The 22,599-nt window shown below is 37.3% G+C and overlaps 1 protein-coding gene across 1 annotated transcript; it reads left to right on the plus strand.

Annotated features, from left to right (window-relative positions):
• Positions 1-4,479: 4,479 nt before the first annotated feature.
• LOC149829451 (EEIG1/EHBP1 protein amino-terminal domain protein) lies at positions 4,480-8,882 on the plus strand. The gene is made up of 3 exons (XM_090015947.1): positions 4,480-4,740; positions 4,881-7,422; positions 7,490-8,882. Exons 2-3 carry the CDS (start codon positions 4,907-4,909, stop codon positions 8,634-8,636), a joined length of 3,663 nt encoding a protein of 1,220 aa, XP_089872073.1. The 5' UTR covers positions 4,480-4,740; positions 4,881-4,906; the 3' UTR covers positions 8,637-8,882.
• The last annotated feature ends 13,717 nt before the right edge of the window (positions 8,883-22,599 follow it).

Raw genomic sequence — 22,599 nt, forward strand, 5'->3', positions numbered from 1 at the left:
TTTACTTTTTTTATTTTATTTTTAACTTTGATTTTTAAAACTTTAAATTAGAATGGTTAAAAGCCAATGTGTGCCCACACTAGGTGGCGCCACATTTGGATGGTTTTCTAGGTCAATTTAAAGTCTAATTAGATATTAATCAGGTTAGTTAGGTTAGGGGTAATTAGGTAATCTTCCAAAAAAATCGCCCCCCTCCCTAAAGAGCCCAATTAAGGAGGAATTAGATTTTTTTAGGACTCTTTAGAAAAACCTAAATTTTTTCTATAAATAGTGGCCATAGGGGGGTCGACCCCTAGGCTCTCTCTCTTAGATTCTTGGACTCTCTCTCTCTCTTTTCTAACAACTCTCACTATTCTCCCATTGCTGCAACACCCAAGGTATGGTCTTCTTTTACTTTTTTTATTTTATTTCATTTTTTTATTATTTCTATTACATGTTCTAGTCATTGCCGCATATTTGATGTTGGATTCAATCATACCATGCATTCAAGAAACCTAAAATGCAATCAAGAACATGTTCTAATATTGTTCTAAGGTGGGTTTGTCATTTTTAATCCGTTAGAATGGATTAGAATGAGTTTTTTTACGTTCTTAACCAATGAAATATGCGATTTACCCGTTAAATGGGCTAAATCCATATTTTCAAAGAAAAAATCGATTTCAGCTATGGATTTCCTGTATTGTTTTTATTTTTTTATCATATTAATGTTTATTTCATGTATTTCAGCATTGAATTACATTTTGTTTTGCTGTTTAGGTATTTTTTTGTTTTTCATTATTAAATCATGTTCTTTTTAGTATTTTATTGGATTTTCATATATTCTGATTTTAGATCCATAGAAAACATGAATATTCATATCTGAAACTCTGTTAGAAATTTTTAATTTTTTAAATGTCAGTGAGTCTCTCTAAAAAAATTAGAGTTTTTGGGATTCGGAAACCCTGCTAGAAAAACATAAAGTCGAATCGTGATTCTTGTTGATTAAAATCACTATTCATGTTCAAGTATAACTTGTAGTTGCGTTATTTTTGTCATCCGAAATCCGATTCATGATTCATAAATTGCAGTAGCTTTGTATTAGAGTCTATTATATATTGTAAAATGTTCATAATTTTTTGTCACTGTTTGCTATTTTTCTCCTATCAGAAAGTTAAGTCAACTTTTAGAACTCGTTATGCTTTGTTAAAACCCTAATTCAACTTATGTTGATTGTATCTCCTTAATCGGAGATCCGATCAATGATTCGTAAAAAAAAAAGTTCATTATCTATATGTCTGTTTTTCATTGCTAAAATCTTAAAATTTTTTGATGTGTTTTGCTATTTTTTTCTGTATTTGAAACCGGAAATGCTTGTTTTGATCGATTTTATATTCGTTAAGTACAGATTGCTAGAACAATATCTCACTAACCAAAGATGATTTTTCTGATCTATAAAAGAGAGAATCTCTGTTTTTCTGTCTATTATTGCTCTGTAAAATGTTATGAATTTCCATAGTGATTTTTTCCCTTATTTGGATCTAACACTGAAACAGGTATGTGCCCACGGGCAAAAATAGCAAATTTTAGGATTTAATGCAATTTTCATATTAAAATTATGTCAAAATTTGATCTTTTTATTTTCAATATAATTTTAGGGTTATAAGAAGTGCATATGTCAATTTTTATTGATTTTGAATCTCATTTGATGCTTGAATGGATTAAATTGCAAAACAGGGTGCCCGAAGAATCCCAAAACACTGACAAAATTATGATTTTCATGATATTTTTGATTTTTTGTGTATAAGTTCATATTTTTAGGATTTTTTTCATGTTTATAATCATGCTAGGACACCTCATATTCAATTTGGCTTTGATTTGAGTCTTTTTAAACCCTAAATTCCAAATTTTACCAAAATATTTTCTAAAAACCCTGATTTCAAGGCTATAGTCTTGTTTTCAGGGGTATTTTTGTCATTTTCCCCAAATTTCAAAGTTATTTAATTTTATTATTTATTCAATTTTACATTATTTTTTATTATATTTATATCAGGAAAAATATGAAAAAAGGCTTAGATTTAGAGAAATCCAATAATTTCCAGATATTATTGGATAAATCTAGAAAAGCCAACATATATTCACTAATAAGTTTTCTAGTTTGGCAGGGACATTCAAGGATGCATTTATTTTGTTTTGTTTTACTTAAATTCAATTAGTGATGTAAATTGTAATTAAATTTAGAATAAGAATTTCAATTTCTGCTTAGATTAGGATTTGCATTGCATATAGTTTAAACTTTGATATATAACTGCTATGTTTGTCATTCATGCACATATTTCAAATTCACCATGGTTGACACAAATGGCACGTGCACAAGCTCTTAGGGAGTTGACAAATTTGGTGAAATTCGTATTCATGGCCATAGTGAGAATACGAATGAGACCCAGATTTATGATCTTCGTATTAACCGCATTCAGCCTACACTCTTCGGCTAACTTCAAAATGCATTGCATTTTTCAAAAATACAAAAAGATTTTCTTAATTTTTCAAAACAATGTCTTTCAAATCCATATTCATTCATTTCATTTAAGTTGCGAATTCTAATTCTAGTTCAGAGAAATTGATTTTCTCAAAAAATTTTAAGTCTTACTCAAAAATTGATTTTCTGAAAACTCTGAGCCTTTAAATGGTATTTCAAGTATTTTCCAAACTCAATCCATGATTTTCCAAGTCATAATATCTTCAATTTCAAAGTTTGAATTTAGAGAAATCAAGTTTTTCCAAAGTTATTTGAAATTCCTCAGAAATCGATTTTCACAAAGCACTTGCATTTCTTCAGAAATGTTCTCTCAACAAGGCTCACGATTTTCAAAGTGTTATCTTTTCCAAGAATTTTTCAAGTATTTCAAATATTCAAAGCAAACATCATGTTTTCAATCTGCATTTTCAGAAAATTCATAGCATATGCCCGATTCTTTGTGCATTTAGGAATAAACATGATTTAGGTAAGTTGAGCAAAGCAAAGCACTAGATTGATCCTTGGTTCAATTACCCCTGGTAAAGGCGCCAAGAACGGTTGAACCTCGTACCGACAGGCGAGTCCCATTCTATGAAATTTTCTCGCATTTCAAAAATGAAGACGAGTTATTTTCAAAATATTTTTTCAAAGGTCAGTTTGACTTGCAAAGGTAAAATTTTGCAATGATAACAAACTCCCTCGTTAATCATCTAGAGTAAGATTAGAACCTACGACTAGTCAATTAACAACCAACCACTCTACCATTAAGCCACTGAGGAATAATTGGTAGGGATTTGAGAAATTTGTAGATAGGGACAAGTGCTTTTATAAAAATATCAAATTAATGATTTGTTATTGGAACAGATAACAACCATTTTATCAGACATGCACATTTTTTGTTTTTTAATGAATTTACTTGTTTCATTACATAGAAAATTTTCTCATGAATCAAATGTTTCATTTTATTCGAGAAACGACAACACTTTCTCAACATTTATAAAATAGTGATTATTTACTTGAGTTGAAAGTTGGACAGTGCCAAGGTTGTTTGGGGGTAAAGTAGGCATCTAAATGTATAATTGAGATGTTGAATGACTTTCTTCAAATAGCGGAAAAGTTGAGTAGCTTTTTGTAAATTATTACAATTAAAAGATAGGAAATGTACCAAAGAAGAAGAAGGCTTACAAAGAATTGGACCCTTTCACCCACAAGACCTGCTCATGGGGGGTGACTTGTGAATGCCACCAAGTTGACAGGACGTCACATGTTCGAAACCACCGGTGGCATCCCTTGCCGCAAGGTTGAAGCTGAGCAAGGGAGGCCTCAAAGGTTTTAGTGGGTGTCGATTTTTTTTTTTGGGGGGTGGGGGGATTCAAAACTGGATACTGAGTCCGGACCCAATTATTAATAGGGTCTGACAGTAGCTATCCGATTAAATCGATACCGATTACATCCTTACAAGAGAGAGTGACATATTTCCCCCGTATGGGCCAAAAGGAGTGGGTCGTGTTCAAATGGTCCATTGTCAGAGGCTGCCGTCGGGAAAAGGCATCAAAGGTGGGCCTAGCCCTCACCATTGCAGGGTAACAACAGTCCATACTCTTTCACGCTCCTCCCTGGCCCCACCACATTTTGAAGCCGCTCGATGAAGCTTGGGGCCCTTCCTTGGAGGGAGGGAGGGGGATGGACCCCACCGAGTCCCTACCTCTTGTCCCTTTGGCCCCAATCCAAAAATCGAGAGAGGTTGATGAGTTGCATTGGGTCGTGGGTTTTGAAACGAGGAGGGAAGATTGTTGAGCTTGAAAATTTTGTCGTGACCCCTTGAAAACGGAGAGGTGAATGAATGAATGTAAAAGAACTAAATCCAACCATGCGTCCGTAAGCCACAATAGAGAGAGTTTGTAATAGAAAAAGGAGTCAGAAGTGGCAACGCTTATTTTATTTCAATTTCGCTACTGTTGTTCTTTCCTTCTTTAGGCTCTTAGCTTGTTAATTAGCCCAAGAGGCCGGTGGAGCCAATCAAACATGTCGACGATTAGGAAAAGAAAACCCAACGCCCTCATCCGTCAGTCTTAATCTACCTACCCTTGAAGCAAAGAAGAAAACAAGGGCAGCATTCCCTTTGAAAAGGTGCAGCCGAGAAGATGGTTCTGCGCCTTTTTGCTTTTCGGATCTCAACATTTGTCGAGTTTTAAGTGAAGATTATGGATAGAAAACTCTACATCCGTCTCTGGGAAAAAAACAAGGTGAGTTTTCTCCTCGAAAAGAAAGTACCAGTTTGTGATTGTCGATTCTATTTTCCAGATTGGGTTTCGATGATTATTACATCATTGCGAATTTGTTAGAAACGAATCGTTGATTTTGGTTCTTTTCCTTCCTCCCCAAGTTTTGGTGACGTCTGAGGGGTGAAGGATGCTGCGTAGAATGGAGTCCGGAAGAGGCAGCGCCACTGATTCAGGGGGGCAACTGTTGAAGGAGCTCGAAGCTCTGCGGAAAGCCCTTTACCGCAACGGAAACCCTAATTCCGTCCCTCGATCCGTCTCGGCGGGGAAGACCCATTCGAAACCCTCACGCCCCCGCGCCGATTTCTCCGGCGCGAAGACCAGAGCGGCCTTCGACAAGGAGAATCCCCGATCTCCTCCCGATAGCAACGTCTCCGGGGAGGTCGCTTGCCCGCCAGAGAAGAAGAGCCTCTGGAATTGGAAGCCTCTCCGTGCCCTTACTCACGTCCGGCACCGGCGGTTCATCTGTTCGTTCTCTCTTCACGTTCGCTCGGTCGAGGGCCTCTCCCCAGGCTTCAATGGGAAGAGCCTCTGCGTCAATTGGAAGAGGAAGGACGGTGGGTTGCAGCGCACCAAGCATTCCAAGGTCGTCCATGGAGTTTGCAATTTCGACGAGTCTCTTTCGCAGAAGTGCTGCGTCTACGGCAGCGTGAATGGTCCGAACCAAATAGCCAAATACGAAGCGAAGCAATTCGTGCTCTACGCCAGCACGGTCGGCGTGCCTGATCATGATCTGGGGAAACATAGGATCGATCTTACGAGGTTGCTTCCTGATACCCTTGAAGAATTGGCCGAGGATAAGAGGTCTGGTAGTTGGACTACGAATTTCAAGCTCTCCGGTAAGGCTAAGGGTGCAATTCTGATTGTTACTTTCGGGTTCTCGGTCTTAGGGGATGAATCAAATCAATCTACAGTTGAGCCCAGTTCCAGTAAGAACACTCTCAGCCTTGCCAAGGTAAAAAACCCCAACATGTTGGCCATTACCAAAGCAGCTTCATTAGAGAATCCCAGGATTGGATCCAAGAATATTTTAGGTTTCGGCAATGAAGGGCAGAATTCGCTTCATCATCGATCTGGTAGCACTTCTTTGGTGCTTACATCGAGTTGGAATTCCCCTCCCAGGAAATATTCATCTTTTCCTGTTGAAGAGGCGAATATCATCCATGAGATTCGGCCCAATTTTAGAACGGAGTTTTCAGCTTTAAGAATGAGGGGATTCGAGGAGCCGCAAAAGGCTAATCTAGAGGTTTCATTGGAAGAGGATGCTGAAGGAAATGTTAGCTATGGACTCGAGGAGAATGAATTTGGTGTGATTGATCAAGGGATAGAAATTAGTTCTCCTTTAGATCATAGCAGAGGCACTGATATGATGAAGCTGGAAGAGGATTTGAAGAGGACTTCAGATGGTTCTCCAAGTGAAAACCGGCAGATTGACGTGGTTGAAGCAACTCTTGGTGGTGTAAGTATTGAAGAGGACTCTCAGCACAATCAGAAAAGCGTAGACTGTATGCCTTTCTTTGAAGGAACTCTTTGCAGCATATGGATTGAAGAAGATTCGAAGCCTGGACAGAAGAGCATTGACTGTATACCATTTGAAAAGGATTCATATTCTGATGAAACGGTTGCCACTTGTGATGGGTTTGCCAAAGGAGATAACTTGCTAGCAGATCGTGAACTCAAGGACGTGAACTTGTTCACTGATGAGTCAGCCATGGAAGAACTGGATACAGCTTTTGGAAATAAAACATTTTCGGATGATGATGCTTCTTACACCCTTCCTGAGCAAAGTTTGTCGTATCAGCCGCCAGTGGAGAGAGGAACTATCCATGAGAAAACTAAAATTGGCAAGTCTCATAGCTTCGATGATCTTACAGAATCTGTTGCCAGTGACTTCTTAAATATGTTAGGTATAGAGCATAGCCCATTCTCGTTGAGTTCTGAAAGCAATCCTGAATCTCCAAGAGAACAACTATGGAAGCAGTTTGAGAGAGATTCACTTGCTAGTGGGGACATTTTTGGTGCAGATATTTGGACGGGGGAGGAGACGGAAGCGGAAGGATTTTCTCTTCCCAAACATCGTCTTGAGACCCAGACTAATTGGGACTTGGATGAGGAATTTGAGCTTTCATCCATGGTACATGCTGCTGAAGCAGAGCATGAGAAGGCAGTGCAGGCTATGAAAAGTAAAACTAGGGCAAGAGTATTAGAGGATCAGGAGACAGAAGTTTTGATGCGAGAGTGGGGCTTGGATGAGCAGGCTTTTCAGAGCTCTCCACCTGGTAGTGGAGGTGGATTTGGCAGTCCCATCCATCTTCCTCCTGAGGAACCTTTGGAGCTACCTTCACTTGATGAAGGACTGGGCTCCTTGATTACAACAAAGGATGGTGGCTTTGTGCGGTCTATGAACCCTGCCTTTTTTAAGAATGCTAAGAACAACGGATCTCTGATCATGCAGGTGTCTAGTCCAGTTGTGGTTCCTGCTGAGATGGGCTCGGGTATTATGGAAATTCTGCATCGTTTAGCTTCCATTGGAATTGAAAAGCTTACAGTGCAGGCAAAGAAGCTAATGCCTTTGGAAGATATCACTGGAAAATCTATACAACAAGTGGCTCGCGAAGCTGCCCCATCTCTAAAGGCGTATGAGAGGTATGACTTTGTTTAGATGATTTAACTAGCCTATTCCTTGATTCCATTTTTCCTGTGACTTTTTCAGGCAAGATTTACTGCAGCATCAAAATATTGACATGGACAGAGAAGCTTTAGAAGGCCCATCATTACAGAATAAATCCAAGGGAAGAAGGAAAGATTCAAGTAAACATGGTCCATTCTTGAGTTCATCAATCGAGGATTCAATCTCGGAGTATGTCTCTGTAGAGGATCTGGCACCATTTGCAATGGATAAAATTGAAGCCCTCTCGATTGAGGGACTAAAAATACAATCTGGTATGTCAGATGAAGAGGAGCTATCAAATGTTTGTGCGCAATCCATCGGAGAGATTTCAGCCTTGGAAGGAATGAGAGCCAAGACAACTGGATCTCTGGGTTTAGAAGGAACTGCTGGGCTTCAGCTGTTAGATTTAGAGCAGAGCAGTGATCCAGTTGATGGATTAATGGGATTGTCTATCACTCTTGATGAATGGATGAAGTTGGATGCTGGCATAGTTGATGAAGAAGAGGAATCCGGTGACCGGATGTCTAAGATCCTTGCAGCCCATCATGCTAGATGTACGGACTTGGTTGGCGGAGGCAAAATTGGGGAAAAAGGAAGGTCTAAAAATTCTGGGAGAAGGTGGGGTTTCTTGGGGAACACATTGACTGTAGCATTGCTAGTTCAGCTTCGGGATCCTTTACGAAACTATGAGCCAGTTGGTGCTCCGATGCTTGCCCTAATACAAGCAGAGCGGGTTGTGGTCCCTCCAAAGCCGAAGATATATAATTCTGTTTCAGACAAGGGAAATAGTGAAGAAGTTGATGAGCCTGAACCTTTACCCCAGGAGGATGAAAAGAAAGAGGAATTCATCCCTCAGTTCAAGATTACTGAGGTCCATGTTGCCGGGTTGAAAACTGATCTTGGCAAGAAAAGGGGATGGGGAGCAGAAAACCAGCAGCAGTCTGGTTCACGCTGGTTACTTGCTAGTGGGATGGGGAAAACCAACAAGAATCCTTTTATGAAGTCAAAACCTGTTTCAAAGTCATTGCCACGACACCAGACCACAACAGTGAAGCCAGGAGATACCTTATGGAGCATTTCATCTCGTGTTCATGGTACTGGAGACAAATGGAAAGAGTTGGCAGCGCTAAATCCCCACATACGAAACCCAAATATTATTTTTCCAAATGAGACTATTCGGTTAAGTTGAAAAATCTGGTTCTTCAGGGAGAGTGCTCTCATAATTATGGTTCTTTAGGTGCTTCAGCTTGTTGCACAATGCATGAAGGTCTAAAGGGTATTGAAGTTCAAATGTCTTGGGCTTGTGAAGTTTGTGGTAACTATGTCGTGAAGAATCATGTTGCTGGAGTCTTTTATATTCTATTTTCTTCAGGAAGTGTTGAGATCGAAAGGGTGTTCTTGAGAAACGCAATAATGGTAAATAGGTTTATTGCAACTTGTGGATTTTCCTTTTCCTGTGCTTTTGAATTTTTGTCAATTCCTCGAGAGGATGTATGCTGTGATAGTCGCATTCCCTGTAACCAGGATAAGTGGGAATTCCCATGTTATCCTATGTGAGATGCAGGGATCTCAAGAAAGCTTTTGATTGTTTCATTACCAAATGGCCTCCTGATCAATCTAGGCAAAGAATAGCACAATGATCAGATGGTGCGCTGGGGACTTTTTTCCCAATTTACAACTATGGGGCATGCTTCAACTCTTAACAAGTGTTTTAGTCAACACACACACACACACAACTATTACACAAGTAAAAGTGCTATTGCCAAAATTATCACAGAACTAATCTTCCAATGGCTGCTTATGTAAGAACCTCTGCCACTTTCTCATGGAATTCAACTTTTAGTGTAAGAGTGTTATCTAGAATTAAAAGTGGTGAAAGTATGTCAAATCTGGTTGGGCCTGCATCCCAAGCTCAATCTGTCCAACGTGTTCCTATTTATTCTATGTGTCATTATCAGAGATTGCAGCCACAAGAGGAAGAAGATGAAAGAAGGAAACAAAGAGAGAGAAGGAAGAAACTTCATTAGCAAGAAAATAGCCAGAATACAATATATAGGGGACGTCTCCCTTTGCTATATTAGCAGACAAAATTAGTTGACTCTAACAACTTGAAAAAATGCAAAAGTGCCCCTTATAAATAATCTTATGTATACAAGGGTAAGGGTAGCACCAAAGATATTTATACATACTCTTCAACCATATTAGACTCTTCAACAGTCATGACACTGAAACAGGTTCAGTATTTCCATGCAGAGTATCAGGAATCATCTCATTTTTCTATGCAGATTTTGAAACTTCATCTGGCTCCATCTCAGAGCTGTCTCGACTGTCTTTACCACAGACTGTCTCAAATGCGGCCTGTTTTGAGTTCTAATTAGCAGCAATTCTAAGTAATGATTATGAACCCTCTGAAAATAATGGAAGCAAATCGTTTTGATGCGATGAAATGAAATTTGTCAAAGTAATTCATTGAAGCTGTTACACCATTCCTTTTTGTTTTTTTGCAGCAAGAAAAAATAAAAACTGTCTGGTACGTGTAGTAATGATTATGAACTCTCTGAAAATAATGGAAGCAAATCATTATATGATGTGATGAAAGTAATTCACTGAAGCTGTTATGCTATTCTTTTCTTTATTTTTTCAGCAACAAAAAATAAGAGCCGTGTCTGGTATGTGTTTCAGTTTCAAAAATGTTGGACAAAAAGTCTGTTGTGATAGGCACCATGGTTCTGTTAATAAAAGTCTTTCCCTCTTGCTACTTTTTGTTAAGGTGACTATTAGTACTGTGCCTACAAGGGCTCCGGTCATCTTGTACAGGAGACTTGTGAATGTTAGGACGTCACAAGTTCGAAATCCATGGGTGACAATCCCTTGCCGCAACGTTAAAGCAGGGTGTACTCCCCGTTGGGCAGTGGGGACCTCAAGGGTTTTACCAACCGGTGGCCAACCAATGTGCGGTACCCAAAAATAAAACTATTAAGACTGTCTGGTGTTGTGGAAACTTTCATTTATCACTTGGCCCTTTTTTTTTTGTTTTGCGTGTTTCATTTTATCTTCAAAAATCTTTCCTACGGTGAGGATTATGGTGGTATTAAAATTCTTTCCTGCTGCTTTTAGTTGAGGCGACAATTTGTAACTACTTAAACTGACTGATGCCATGGAGAACCTCTGTTATCATGTGGGTATCTTTTCACTTATCAGTTTTTTTGTTCTGTTCGTTTTTCTGCTCAGCAGCATAAAGTCAGTTACCTTGAATTGCATGCATGAGTTTTTCTAGGAGGGCTTTGTAATGTTTATTTGCTCAATCTTTGTCCGATACCCTTCTCGTCTTTTCTTTTCTTCATTTTCTTTCATATTAACTCAAAATCATTAGCCTAGACTTGAGATATGCCCTTGGCAGACTAGTAGAACTGCAAATATTATATTTTTTGTACCATTTTCAAAAGGAAAATGCTTAAATGTTCATATTGTGAGAATGAAAATGGGCTTACTGAAGTTCCTTTTAGAGTGGATGGGTGCTGAGGTGGATTAGAATTCGATAGGGGTATTTAGATCAATTTGCATAGGTTTTTTTTAGGAAAGTGATTATTTGGCTTGTCTTTTGAGCTTCCATGGGTCTAGGTTCTTATTTGTGGACTTGGGTTTGTGGTTATTGACATTTTTATCAGGATATCTTCATGGAAGTTAATTCTTATGATGTTTCCTGCAAGTACTTATTGTGTGAGATGGCACGTTTGGAAGAGAGAAAGAAACAAGAGACTTTTTTGTTGAGAGAGTTTTTCTAAAAAGTACATTTTTTGATAAGAAACATTCCTCCATGGGGGTGACGGAAGAATGTTTCCTATCAAGAAAAAAATATTTTTACACTCCCCACCACCTATCTTACTACATCTCACCACCGTCACCACCACCACCACCCTCTTCCTCTTCCTCTTCTCTCTCTTAGGGCCCTTTTATAAGCCAAGGGGACCTCCATAAATTACAAGAAAAATTTAATAAAAAAACACATCTAACAATGAATTATTAACTCCTAATTTCCTACTTAGAAAAATCCTCCCCCAAATCATCTTAAAGAGGGCCCAACTCACTAGGACCTACTTGGGGTTCCACAACTCCTTTAAAGAGGGACTCCAGGGGGTGGCACGAGTTTCTTGGGAAGCCTTGAAGACTCTTGGGTTGGACCAAAGGGTGGCCTCCACACTTTCTTCTTTAGAACTCTCTATATGGACGCCACATGTAGGCCCCACTTGCATTCAATGCTACTCATGGGGGGCGTCCAAGGTGGGTCCCATAAGCTGAGGTGGCATGGCTTGCATACTTTGAAGCTTGGATATTAGATTCATTGCAGTTTTTGAACTATAGGAACTGGATTTGGGATCACATCACTTTCTAAAATATTTTGTACCCTTGACAAATAACAATTTTTTTAAAGAATTCACACCTCGACTCCCCGTGAATGTGAACAAGCAAATCTTGAATTTTGAAGAGTCATGGCATGACATGATATCGGGAATCAATACAAGAACTTGGTTAGGGAACCCAAAAAATTTTGGGTGTCAATGTTGGTAAAAAAAGTCCAAAATACTTACCATGTTGATTTGTCTAACAAATGGCTATAAGATAACATATAATGAGTCATTTAAGAAAGAAAACAAAAGTTTCATTTTTATACCTTTAATGTAGTTGCAATGCATTAAGACGAGGCATGTAGTCTACTGTAGTAACCCAAAATAATGGATGGCAGTTTGCAAATAGCTGATTGGTTAAGCAGCTTTTCATGAATCACTCATTGAATATATTAGTCATTGTAGATATCCCAATTTTGAACAATCATAATTCTGTTGATTTTATCCAAATGATTGTTTTCTTGAAACACCAATGTTTCATTCCCAAAATGGTTGTATCTATTTCAAATGCATTTTTGGCCTAGTAATTGATGTTTTCAAGTTTTTCTTCCAAAAGAGAATTAATGTAAGATCACGTATTTTGGACCTTAGTCAATTCATGGAAAATTTTGAAATTCGACTGTGTGGTAGAAAAATTGTTTGAGGATCGAGTTTTAGACCAATGTCTTAGAGTTTGGATTTGACCCAAGTCTCATCGATAAGGTCGAGACGAGCCAATCAAAACGTAGTAAACAATTTTAATTTTAACTTTTAAATTCAAGCGAAATTCAGGTTATTTTTTAGCGAAATTCAGAATTTGATATTTGAGTAATATATCATTGGATGCGTCTCGAAATTATGAGCGCGACGAAATTTTACTTTTCTAAATTTGAGTTCAAGTTGGCCCGAAAATCACGTTTTTCTAAAATTTTAGCAGTTTGTCGAAACGGATCCGGAATTGGATCCAAGGCCTAGGAGACGATTTTTTATGGATTTGGGTCTTAGTTAGGTCCTATAAAAATTTGGACTTGATCCGGGTCTTGCTCCCAATTTTTGTATGGGTATGAGTTTGGATCTTGGATCCGGATCTGGATCCAAATCCAAGCCCAACATTTTTATGACTTTAAATTCAACTAGGAGCTTTAAATTGAGGTTAAATTCATATAAAAAGTCTCCATGCTCAATATGACCAATTTTGGAAGCTTTTAAATATTTAAGAATAAATAAATTCAAAAAAATAAATTAATTGATTAATTAGTTTTTGCTAATTTAGGGGATTTGGTTTAAGGGGTTTAGGGTCAACCCTCTTCCTTAACTAATTAGGAAACTAGAGGTTTCCAAATCTTTTAAAAAAGTCAAAAGTCAAAAAAAGGGGAGGGAGTTTCATAAAATCTGGAAACTCCCCTAGAGAGAGAGAGAGACCTAATTCTGGAAACTCTCTCTAGAGAGTTTCCAGCTATTAAAAGAGAGGAGAGGGGGGGCAGCCCTTCTCCCTCATTTGCCTTAGAAAAAAAAATAGGAAAGGAGAGAAAGAGAGAGAGAGGAGAGAAAGAAAGGGAGAGAGAAGGGGAGAAGGAGGTAGAAGAAGGAGAGTGGAGGCATTGTTGCTCAGCCAAGCACCTTCCACAACCCTTTTTTTTCGCATTCATGGTCAAGGTACGGGTACCTCTTCTTGAAACGAACGAGAAATCGGGTGGAGATTGGATTTCCATACATCTTTTGATGGAAATCCATGGAGGAGCAATGGATCCACGATTTCCACCATTACCCATTTGTATATTCTGTATTTTCATTGTTTTTTTTTTAAAAAGGGAGTATATAATAATAAATATCACAAAGTTTTTGCGTTGACACTTATGTTGTCGTTTGCTGTTGGACCCAGACGGCTGGGTGTATTCTTTAAAAAAAAAATAATAATATGCGGTTTCGATGTGCTGATCACCAGTACGCTGGTAGGGGGCGACAGGCCCAGCCGACCCAGTCGGCTGAGTGCTGTGTTAGCAGGGCCCCAGCCGACCTAGTCGGCTGGGCATTGTGCATCTTTTGGGCCGGGCCATAGCAGGCCCAGCCGACCCAGTCGGCTGGGTGCTGGCCTGTGGCACGTGTGATTAAAAAAAAAAAATGGGTATATAGCATAATGAGTAAATAGTTTTTTATCCTTATTGTTGTTGTTCCCTGACAGCATACACAGGCCCAAATTGGCCCTGTGTAAATGCTTTTGGACCCAGCCGAAAGGCCTGTGGACTAGGTTGGGCATGTGCCTTTAAAAAAAATATATATTTATTCATAAAATATTTGTTTGATTTGTGTACTCATGCTATTTTGGTCGACAGTATACGCAGACCCGGAGCGAGCTTGTGTAAACGCTGTTAGACCCAGCTGACAGGGGTCGACTGGGCATGGGAGTGAATGAAAAGGGGGGGGGGGTATTACTAGGTTCAATACCCTGCAATTTCTTATTTAGTATTGATAAACACATTGACAGCACACCGAACCTTGTATTAGTCAAATTAAGAGAATCATCTTATATTGGAATCATATTATGTTAATGACATAATGTTGTTAGCTTATGTAAAGAGTGCTTGGTTATGTGATTAGTGAAATCTAGAATTCTAATCTCTCAATGCATGATAAATTTCGAGAATGAGTTATGTACCTGCAATTTGATTTCCCTATATGTTTGGATTTGAAGTTGTTTATATGTTTGTTGGGACATGCTTAAACATTATTCCATGATAAAGTTTGTTTCAAGTGCTTGCACATAGATGGACTTGACGTGTATTGTTGTATATACATAAATGCATGAATGCTCTCTTATCCAGCCCAAAGCGATTCATGGTTAGGAGCATGTTTGGCAATGGTTGCATAAAGATGCGTGCATGAGCATACCAAGCATATGCACATGATAAGGGTATAACATGCGCAATTCAAGTTGCATATGGGAATGTCATATTTCGTGCTCATTGTTAATGGATTAATTCGGTACATATATGACTGTACGTTGGAGGCATGTTGATATCATTGCATACATTACACGTGGTTATGATTCTTGCATTTGGTGCTTCGGTGATCGAAATGAATCATCGAGAGTTTGGTAAGCCCGAGCTGTGAGATTGCTTTTCCTTATTCATTTCAATGCATCGCAAAAATCATGTTTAATTAACATTTTATTTTATTGCACTGTTCTATTTGCTCCCACAGGCCGGAGTCCTGTGATGGCTCTCGCGAGGTAGGTGCGAGCTTTTACCTTTATTTTTGCAAATGGTGTTGCAAAACTTAAGGAATTGATTTTTTATAAAAGATAATAATAAATAACAATGTAATATACGTTTTGGGAATCTGTTGACTTCCCCATCTTCGTAAAAGCTGAACAGTTCAAATATCCATATATCTCCGTCCGTCCTGGAAGAAAACCAATCCTACGGTGCACAAGACCATGGCATGCTGAACTCTCTCTCGAGCTGCTCTAGATAGAGTATCGACATCCTCGTATGACCCATACTAGCGATAGAGCTCAAATAGATCAACATATTGATTCCCAAATTCTTCAATAAGTGGCCAAGATCTGCATCCTGTCATTCAAGCTAGAGCATCTTGGGGATCAAGTCCTCTTGTATTGATTAAGAATTATAGCTCTATGGGATCGTCTGGCTGACCAGCTGGTTTAGGCAGTCCCATGATGTCAGTGAACTCGTCCAGAAGCAGGGTTGATTCCCAGATTCTTCAATAAGTGGCCAAGATCTGTGTCCTGTCATTCGATCTAGAGCATCTCGAGGATCAAGTCTTCTTCTATTGATTAAGAATTGTTGCTCTATAGGATCATTTGGCTAACCAGATGGTTCAGACAGTCCCATGATGTCAGTGAACTTGTCCAGAAGCAGGGTAATCTCTCCCCACAGAAACCAAAAGGTGTAGACATGCAAATTTTATCTCTCTGCCAGGGCTTGAATAAAGTTACCATTAATAGTCTGTTTGCCCACTGCTGGTGTCAGTTCCAATTCGCAATCATTCAGATGGTCCGAAAATATATGAGTGAAGTTGGTGAACCAAGAGTAGTACCACTGAGGAAGGAATAGACCCATGTCTAGGATCCTATGTTCTGGAAGACCTCGCCTTATCTCATATGAGATATGACCCTCAGAAAAAATGGTGTCATTTTGGTTGAACGTCATTGAAACACACTAGCAATCATGAAGAGAGTTAGAACAAGATGACGACAAATTCTAAAGAAGACACACGATTTGCTGAAGATGATAGATGGCAGGACTAGAATTGATTGAAGAATCGAGAACAAGGAGGGAAAAAATACACGCCTGGATTTTTTGGAAAGCAGAGAAATTTAGAAAAGACTTCCAGAGTTTTAAGAATTTTGTTCTAAAAAAGAATATGAAGTAGTTGATAAGGATCACATAATCAAATTCAAATCACAACAAAGCTGCATAAACAAGGATGCACATATAACACTCCCTATAGGCTGACTCTACCATGCAATTTTTGAAAAGGCTTGTAGGACTCTACCCTAACTCTAAGGGTTCAGATCATCTGTGTCCAATCATGATATGCATATATACTTGAGCCAAGGCTCAATGTAGGTGGCATAAAATATCTCCAAGGTTCTAACGATATGGCCCTCGGAACGTGACAGAGAGGTATTAGCCCAGATAAGTGGCTCAATTGTGAGGCTTTGTCTCAAACTATGGTTCAGGAAGAAAGCCCAACAACGTGGTAGTCGGGACAACATAGGTAGGGGTGTTTTATTAAAAATGATTCAAGCATGCAAAAATTAGAGGGCTCTAATGCATTTTGACCTAAGATAAAACTTTAAATAATAAAAGTGCACACACTTGCACACAAGGTTTGCATTCAACACCTAAATTGAGGAGGGTTGTATTTGACCTAGGTCTAAGTGAGCATAAATAGACCTCCTTAGTCAGTCCTACCAAACCATGCCTAAGCCTACATGTACCAATGTCAGCTCCTAGGTTCACAAATAAAGGCTAACATTATAGAATAATAACTTAGTCAGTTAAACAAGACAAGTTATAAGTTCAATCAAGCGAGGATAGGTCACATCTCGGTCGCCACAAATTTGTATCCATGCAAAATTTTACCTTGCATTTCAACTGACCTTTAGAAAGGATTTTTTTTTAGAAAACTCACCTCCATTTTGAAAAATGCAGGAAAACTTGGAAGATGAGACTCTCCTGTCGGTACGAGGTTCAACCGTTCCTGGTGCCTTAACTAGGGATAATTGAACCAAGGATTGAACGATTATGCTTTGTTTGTTCAAATGCCTAAGAAATTATTCTAAATCCTAGAATGTATAAAGAATCAAACATATGACATGTGATTTTAAAAGAATTAATGAAAAACATGATGCATGCCTAAGATTTTGAAAAATAACTTTTGAGAATTTAAAATGTTTTTAAACAGACTAGATAGGTTGGGTGTGTGATCTTAAAGGCCCATGCATGAATAAAACCTAAGTCTAAATGATGTATGAATGTATTTTATCAAAATACTCTTCTGAAATTTTGAAAAGAAATTCTTTATAAATTCCCTTTGTTTTGAAATTTATTATGATAAAAAGAGGGTTTTATGCCTTATAAAATTCAATAAAGATGGATTTGCCACATATCCATGATTATGGTCACAAATATGTTTTTAAATACATCTTATTAAATTTTAAAAGGAGGGTTTTGGAAAATATTTTAAAAGTATGCAATAATTTTGGAAGATAGCCTAAGAGTGTAGGTTTTTTGTAACTTAAAAAAAAACAATAAATCTGAATTTCATTCATATTCTGACTATGACCACAAATACGAATTTCACTAAGTTTATTAACTTCTTAGAAGAAGGTGCATATGTCATTCATGTTTCACCATTGTGGGATTTGAAAATGTGCATATGAATATCAAACAATAGCAATTATTAATAAATCAACTATATGCATATGTAGTCTAAACTATGCAGAAAGGAATCTTTCACTATTTTTTTTACTTTTGATTATAATTTACATTGAGAAATTGAATAATAAAATAAAGGAAAAAATAGAAAATGCAATCTTGAACTTTCCTGCGAAATCAGCAAACATGTTAGTAGAAAAATATAGGCTTTTGGGATTTATCTAATAATATCTAGAAATTATAGGATATTATCCTGAAATAAGCCTTTCCCCATGCCTGCATAAAATAAAAATTCTAAATAAAATAAGGTATGATGCATGATTTGATAAACTATTAAAATAAATATATTTCAGAAAAAAAATTGAAACTAAGGGCAAAAGTACCAAAATACCCCTAAAAGCTAAGTCTATTTACCAAAATAGTCTTAAATATTAGGGTTTTAGAAACGAGTTTTGAAATACATCTAACACAAGGGCTAAACGAATTTAGATTTGCATCCAATTGAATGTCAGACACATTGACATGATTAAGAAAATAATCACATTTTAAAACTATAAAAACTGTTTATAAAAATAATAAAACAAATAGGGAAAAGTTGGATTTGCCCTTATTCCTGTAGAAAAGGGTTATGTTGAAATCCAGTTTGAGAAAAATAGCTGGATATAATATCAAATGATGCCCTAAAATCCAAAAAATTGATATGTAGACTCCTAACAACCCTAGAAGCAATGTAGAATCAAAATAAAAATTTTACTGAATATCTAAGAAGAAATATTGAATTAAAAAGTGGAGATCAATTATAGTTTTAAAAAAACATGTTGCAGAACATGATATTTTGTAACCCGCATCGGTTCTGGGTCAAAATAAAATATAAAATAGGAATGAAAAATTATCAAATTTATACAAAATAATCTAGACATGAAGTCAAAGAGGTTACTTTTTACGGGTCTGAAAACTCATCTCCAATTAGGGAGATATGACCCCAACAAGAGGATCTTGTTTATGAACAATGTCTGACAGTGCAGTGCAAACATGTTTTGGTTTTTGGCTAAAATAAAATAATAAACAGATACCAAAAATCACCAAAATCACCAAAAATAAATTAGACATGCAGACAGATAATCCATTTTTTACGGATCTGAAAACCCATCTTTGGTTAGGGAGATATGATTCCAGCAAATTGACCCTGATTATGCACAATGTCCTAACGGTGCAAAAAATAGGTTCTAAAGTTCATTTTTGAAAATAGGTCAAACGACATGATAAAAATATGAAATTTGGATAGAATCACGTAGGCATATGCATGAATATCTCATAAAAATTTTGACTTAAAATAACAAAGAGTCATATGCAAAATAGCATTGCTAACAGGGGACTAGAATTGGATATTTTAATACATGAGCTATTAAACATGATAAAACCTAACTTATGCATGCATGAACAATAAAAACGTGAGATCAAGCATCCTTGATATTCCATAAATGTTCAAATGATGAAAAATAAAATATATGATGCATAAATAAATAAAATAACTTTTTAAAGCATGAAATATATTTGATATAGCCGGTTAAAAGAGGGATTCAATCTATGAGAGGTTGAATCTCCATCTTCTTGTTGGTTGAGATAAAATACAACAACTAAGATCAAAACATATGAAATAAAAATATGAAAACAAGAGTTTACCTTCAGCTATATGATTTCTTGGAGTTACCACACAAAAATAGAGTAAGAAAAAAATAAATAAAAGAGAAAAAGCAGGGGGGGGGGCGCTATAAAAAGAAGAAATAAAATAAACAAAAGGAAGGGAGGTTTACCTTGGGGTTGGAGAACTTGAGAGAGAGGAAGAGGGAAAGGTTGGGAGAGAGAGGGAAGGCACAACATGGGCTGGACGTCGCCCTTGGGTCCCCTTTTATAGAGTTGTAAAAGAAAGAGGAATGAAAATAAAGAAGGAAGAGAAGAAAGGAAAGAATGAAAAAGAAGGAAAAGAAAAGTAATAGAGGGAAGAGTAGAAAGAGGTGAGAGGGGGGGTCGACCTCCCTAGTGGGGCCCACTTCTACCCTCTTGGCTGGCCTAAAATAAATAAATAAAAGAATAACAAAAAAAAAATAGAAAAAAAGAAAGTAAGAAAAATAGAAGAAAATTTTTAGAGAGTTTTGAGAACTTAAAAAAACAATAGTAAAAGAAGGAAAAGGAAAGTGGAAAAAGAAGGGAGGGTCAACCTCCTTAGTGGGGTCCACCTTGGAATTATTTTTGATTTTTCCTTTTAGCCTAAATAAAAATTAAAATAAAAAGAAATGTTAAAATCAACATAGAAAGTAAAAGGTGTAAAATATTTATGAAAGTGCAATTAAAACATAAAGAAAAGAAAGTTTGGGCTGGAAAACTCTAGATGTGGCGCCACCTAGGTGGGGCCCATCTAGGTTGGATTGGATCTAAGATTCGTTCAGGATCCGAGATCCAAATCAAAGACAGGTTTGGATTTAGATTTTGTACACATGATTCTTGAAAAAGGTATTTGAAATACCAAATCTTGAAATGTGAAAGCACTAGATTTAAAACATCCTTTTCAATCAATTTTGAATCCAGGTTAAGGAGTGGGTCAAAGGAAAATTCAAACCCAGATCTAGATCTGAAGCTTCAAATGATAGATGGATTTGGATCTTAGTCGATGAGCCTGATCCATGCTTGAAAATGGTAGACAGATCCTGGATCGATGACAAACTTGCAAAAATGGATTCTGACATGATAAACAAATGAAATGGATCTTGGATCATGGATCAAAGATAAAATTAGAAGGTGGATCCTGAATAACAAATGATTGGATCCTGAATATCTGATGAGGTGATCCTGGTTCAGAAAATAAGATTGGACTCTGGATATAGATAACAAAGTGAATTGAATAAAAGGATTCAGGTCCGAAATAGAGAATAGATTTTGGATATCAGATCCGTTATTGGATCCAATCAAGTATCCAATGTTCGAATTAAAACATGAATTGGATCTTGGATAGAGAATTGATCCGAGTCCAAACTGGAAATCAACCTTGGCTTAAAAATTGATAGAAATGCCCTTCTGAATAAAAATGACAACGAAATGATTTTACCCTGTAGGGTGAAGAGTGACACTTGGAAAGTGAAGTTTGAACTGAATAAAACTAGGTTGAACTGGGTTCTAAGGTTTCTGAACTCAGATGAACCAAGGAGACACTATCTTAACTGGATTCCTAGACCAAACGATTAAAATTTGACACAATTCTCAATGAAATGGTGAGAAATTCACTATGGAGTGAAGTGAGTGACAAGAATATATTGAGCGTGAGCTAAATTCAAAGTCAGTTGTACTAAGATAAACTAATTTCAGAGCTTAAACGAGCTGAACCTTAGTTATGGTTATCTTAATTCTATTTAAAATGAGTTGAATTAAGCTAAAATAGACTCCAATAATATGGGAAAAAGGTTTGAACTAAAACTGGACCACTTACTCCTAATGAGCTCAAGTTAGACACAGGGGAATAGGATTTACAAAAATTGACTTACTTTGAAACAATTGGGTTAGATTCGAGCTAGAAATGAGCCCATTTCTCATGAAATAAAACAAATTTAACTGAAATGAATAGGGTTTACTCATCATGAGCTCAGGGGAGCTAGAAATGGCTAACACTCTAACTCTTCTAAGCTTAAAATGAGCTTGGTTGGGTCTAACTGATAAGGATCTAAGGTGACCTAAGGGTAAAATAGTATTTTTTGACAAAACAGGGTGAAATGACACCTAAACTGGAATGGCCCTAGGGGTTAGACTCCTACACTGTGCAACAACGGTCAACATCTATGAAAGGGGTGTCCAGGGATGAACCTGGAAAATTTAGAGTATTTACATTTATAACTTTTCAGAACCCTGTGGGTACAGACACAGGCAAAAGTCTTGGGTCAGGGTTACGATGCAGGTGGTATTTTCAATCAAGAGTGGCTATATCCTGGTCGGGTACCATTCGCCAATGCTGGGTGAGGGACACAAAGAACGAGAGAAGTTTCCATACTACCCTCCTGATGCATCAGACTTTACTCATAAGATTTTATACCCTCACACTGCAGTCTAATGTGGAGGGTTTCTCTATTTTCGTGGTTGGAGATGAGCAACCTTTCATGCTCAAATCGATACCCATGAAGACAAATTAGTACCACTCACCTTCTCTTAGTGAGTATCAGACATTTAGTGTTATATGTTTATCTTTTGATTATTTATTTTACATGCAACACTCATTTAACCATCTCAGTCAATGAATTTGATCACTTCAGGGCATATGGATGCATTTTTAGAACCTTAAGTTCAAGATCATGGCATATGTTTCATTCCTTTCAAAATCGTGCATGAATGCTTGAACAAGAAAATAAAATTTCTTTAAACAGTAGATGCATCCATTCATTCACATCATTCATATCATGTACATGGTAGTCATATACAGAAATTTCAGCATGCTCAGTTTATTAAATTATGCAGTTGAGCATTGGGCTCGATAAGGGTACATAGACTTAATTCATTTCGAGTTTGAAGCCCACATGCACTAGAGAAAATAATGGGCTTATTTTGCAGCTAAAAGCACCCAAACAATAGTTAACTTAACATCATATACATGTCCATATCATGTCAGAAAAAGACAATATGCATTGTTACATAAAGTATGCATTAATTTGCATAACGACAAGTTTGATCCATTTATTCGATATAGGCCACAAGGCAAACTCGTGCCTTAGCACATTGATCAGTTTGTGTCTCATAAGTGGACACTTTAGTTCCATGTAGTAACCTCATAATTTTAACAGTCCACATCAACTAAATATTCATTCAAAATGGCATGCACACA

The sequence above is a fragment of the Nuphar pumila genome, chromosome 8 (assembly GCF_984573655.1).
Source record: "Nuphar pumila chromosome 8, dmNupPumi1.hap1.1, whole genome shotgun sequence".
NCBI lineage: Eukaryota > Viridiplantae > Streptophyta > Magnoliopsida > Nymphaeales > Nymphaeaceae > Nuphar > Nuphar pumila.

What these genes read in the sequence shown, in the direction of transcription:
- LOC149829451 (XM_090015947.1), top strand. Translation starts at nt 4,907, where the DNA reads ATGCTGCGTAGAATGGAGTCCGGAAGAGGCAGCGCCACTGATTCAGGG. An exon ending in TCTCTAAAGGCGTATGAGAG is followed by an intron (nt 7,423 to 7,489) that starts GTATGACTTTGT and finishes TGACTTTTTCAG; the next exon opens with GCAAGATTTACTGCAGCATC.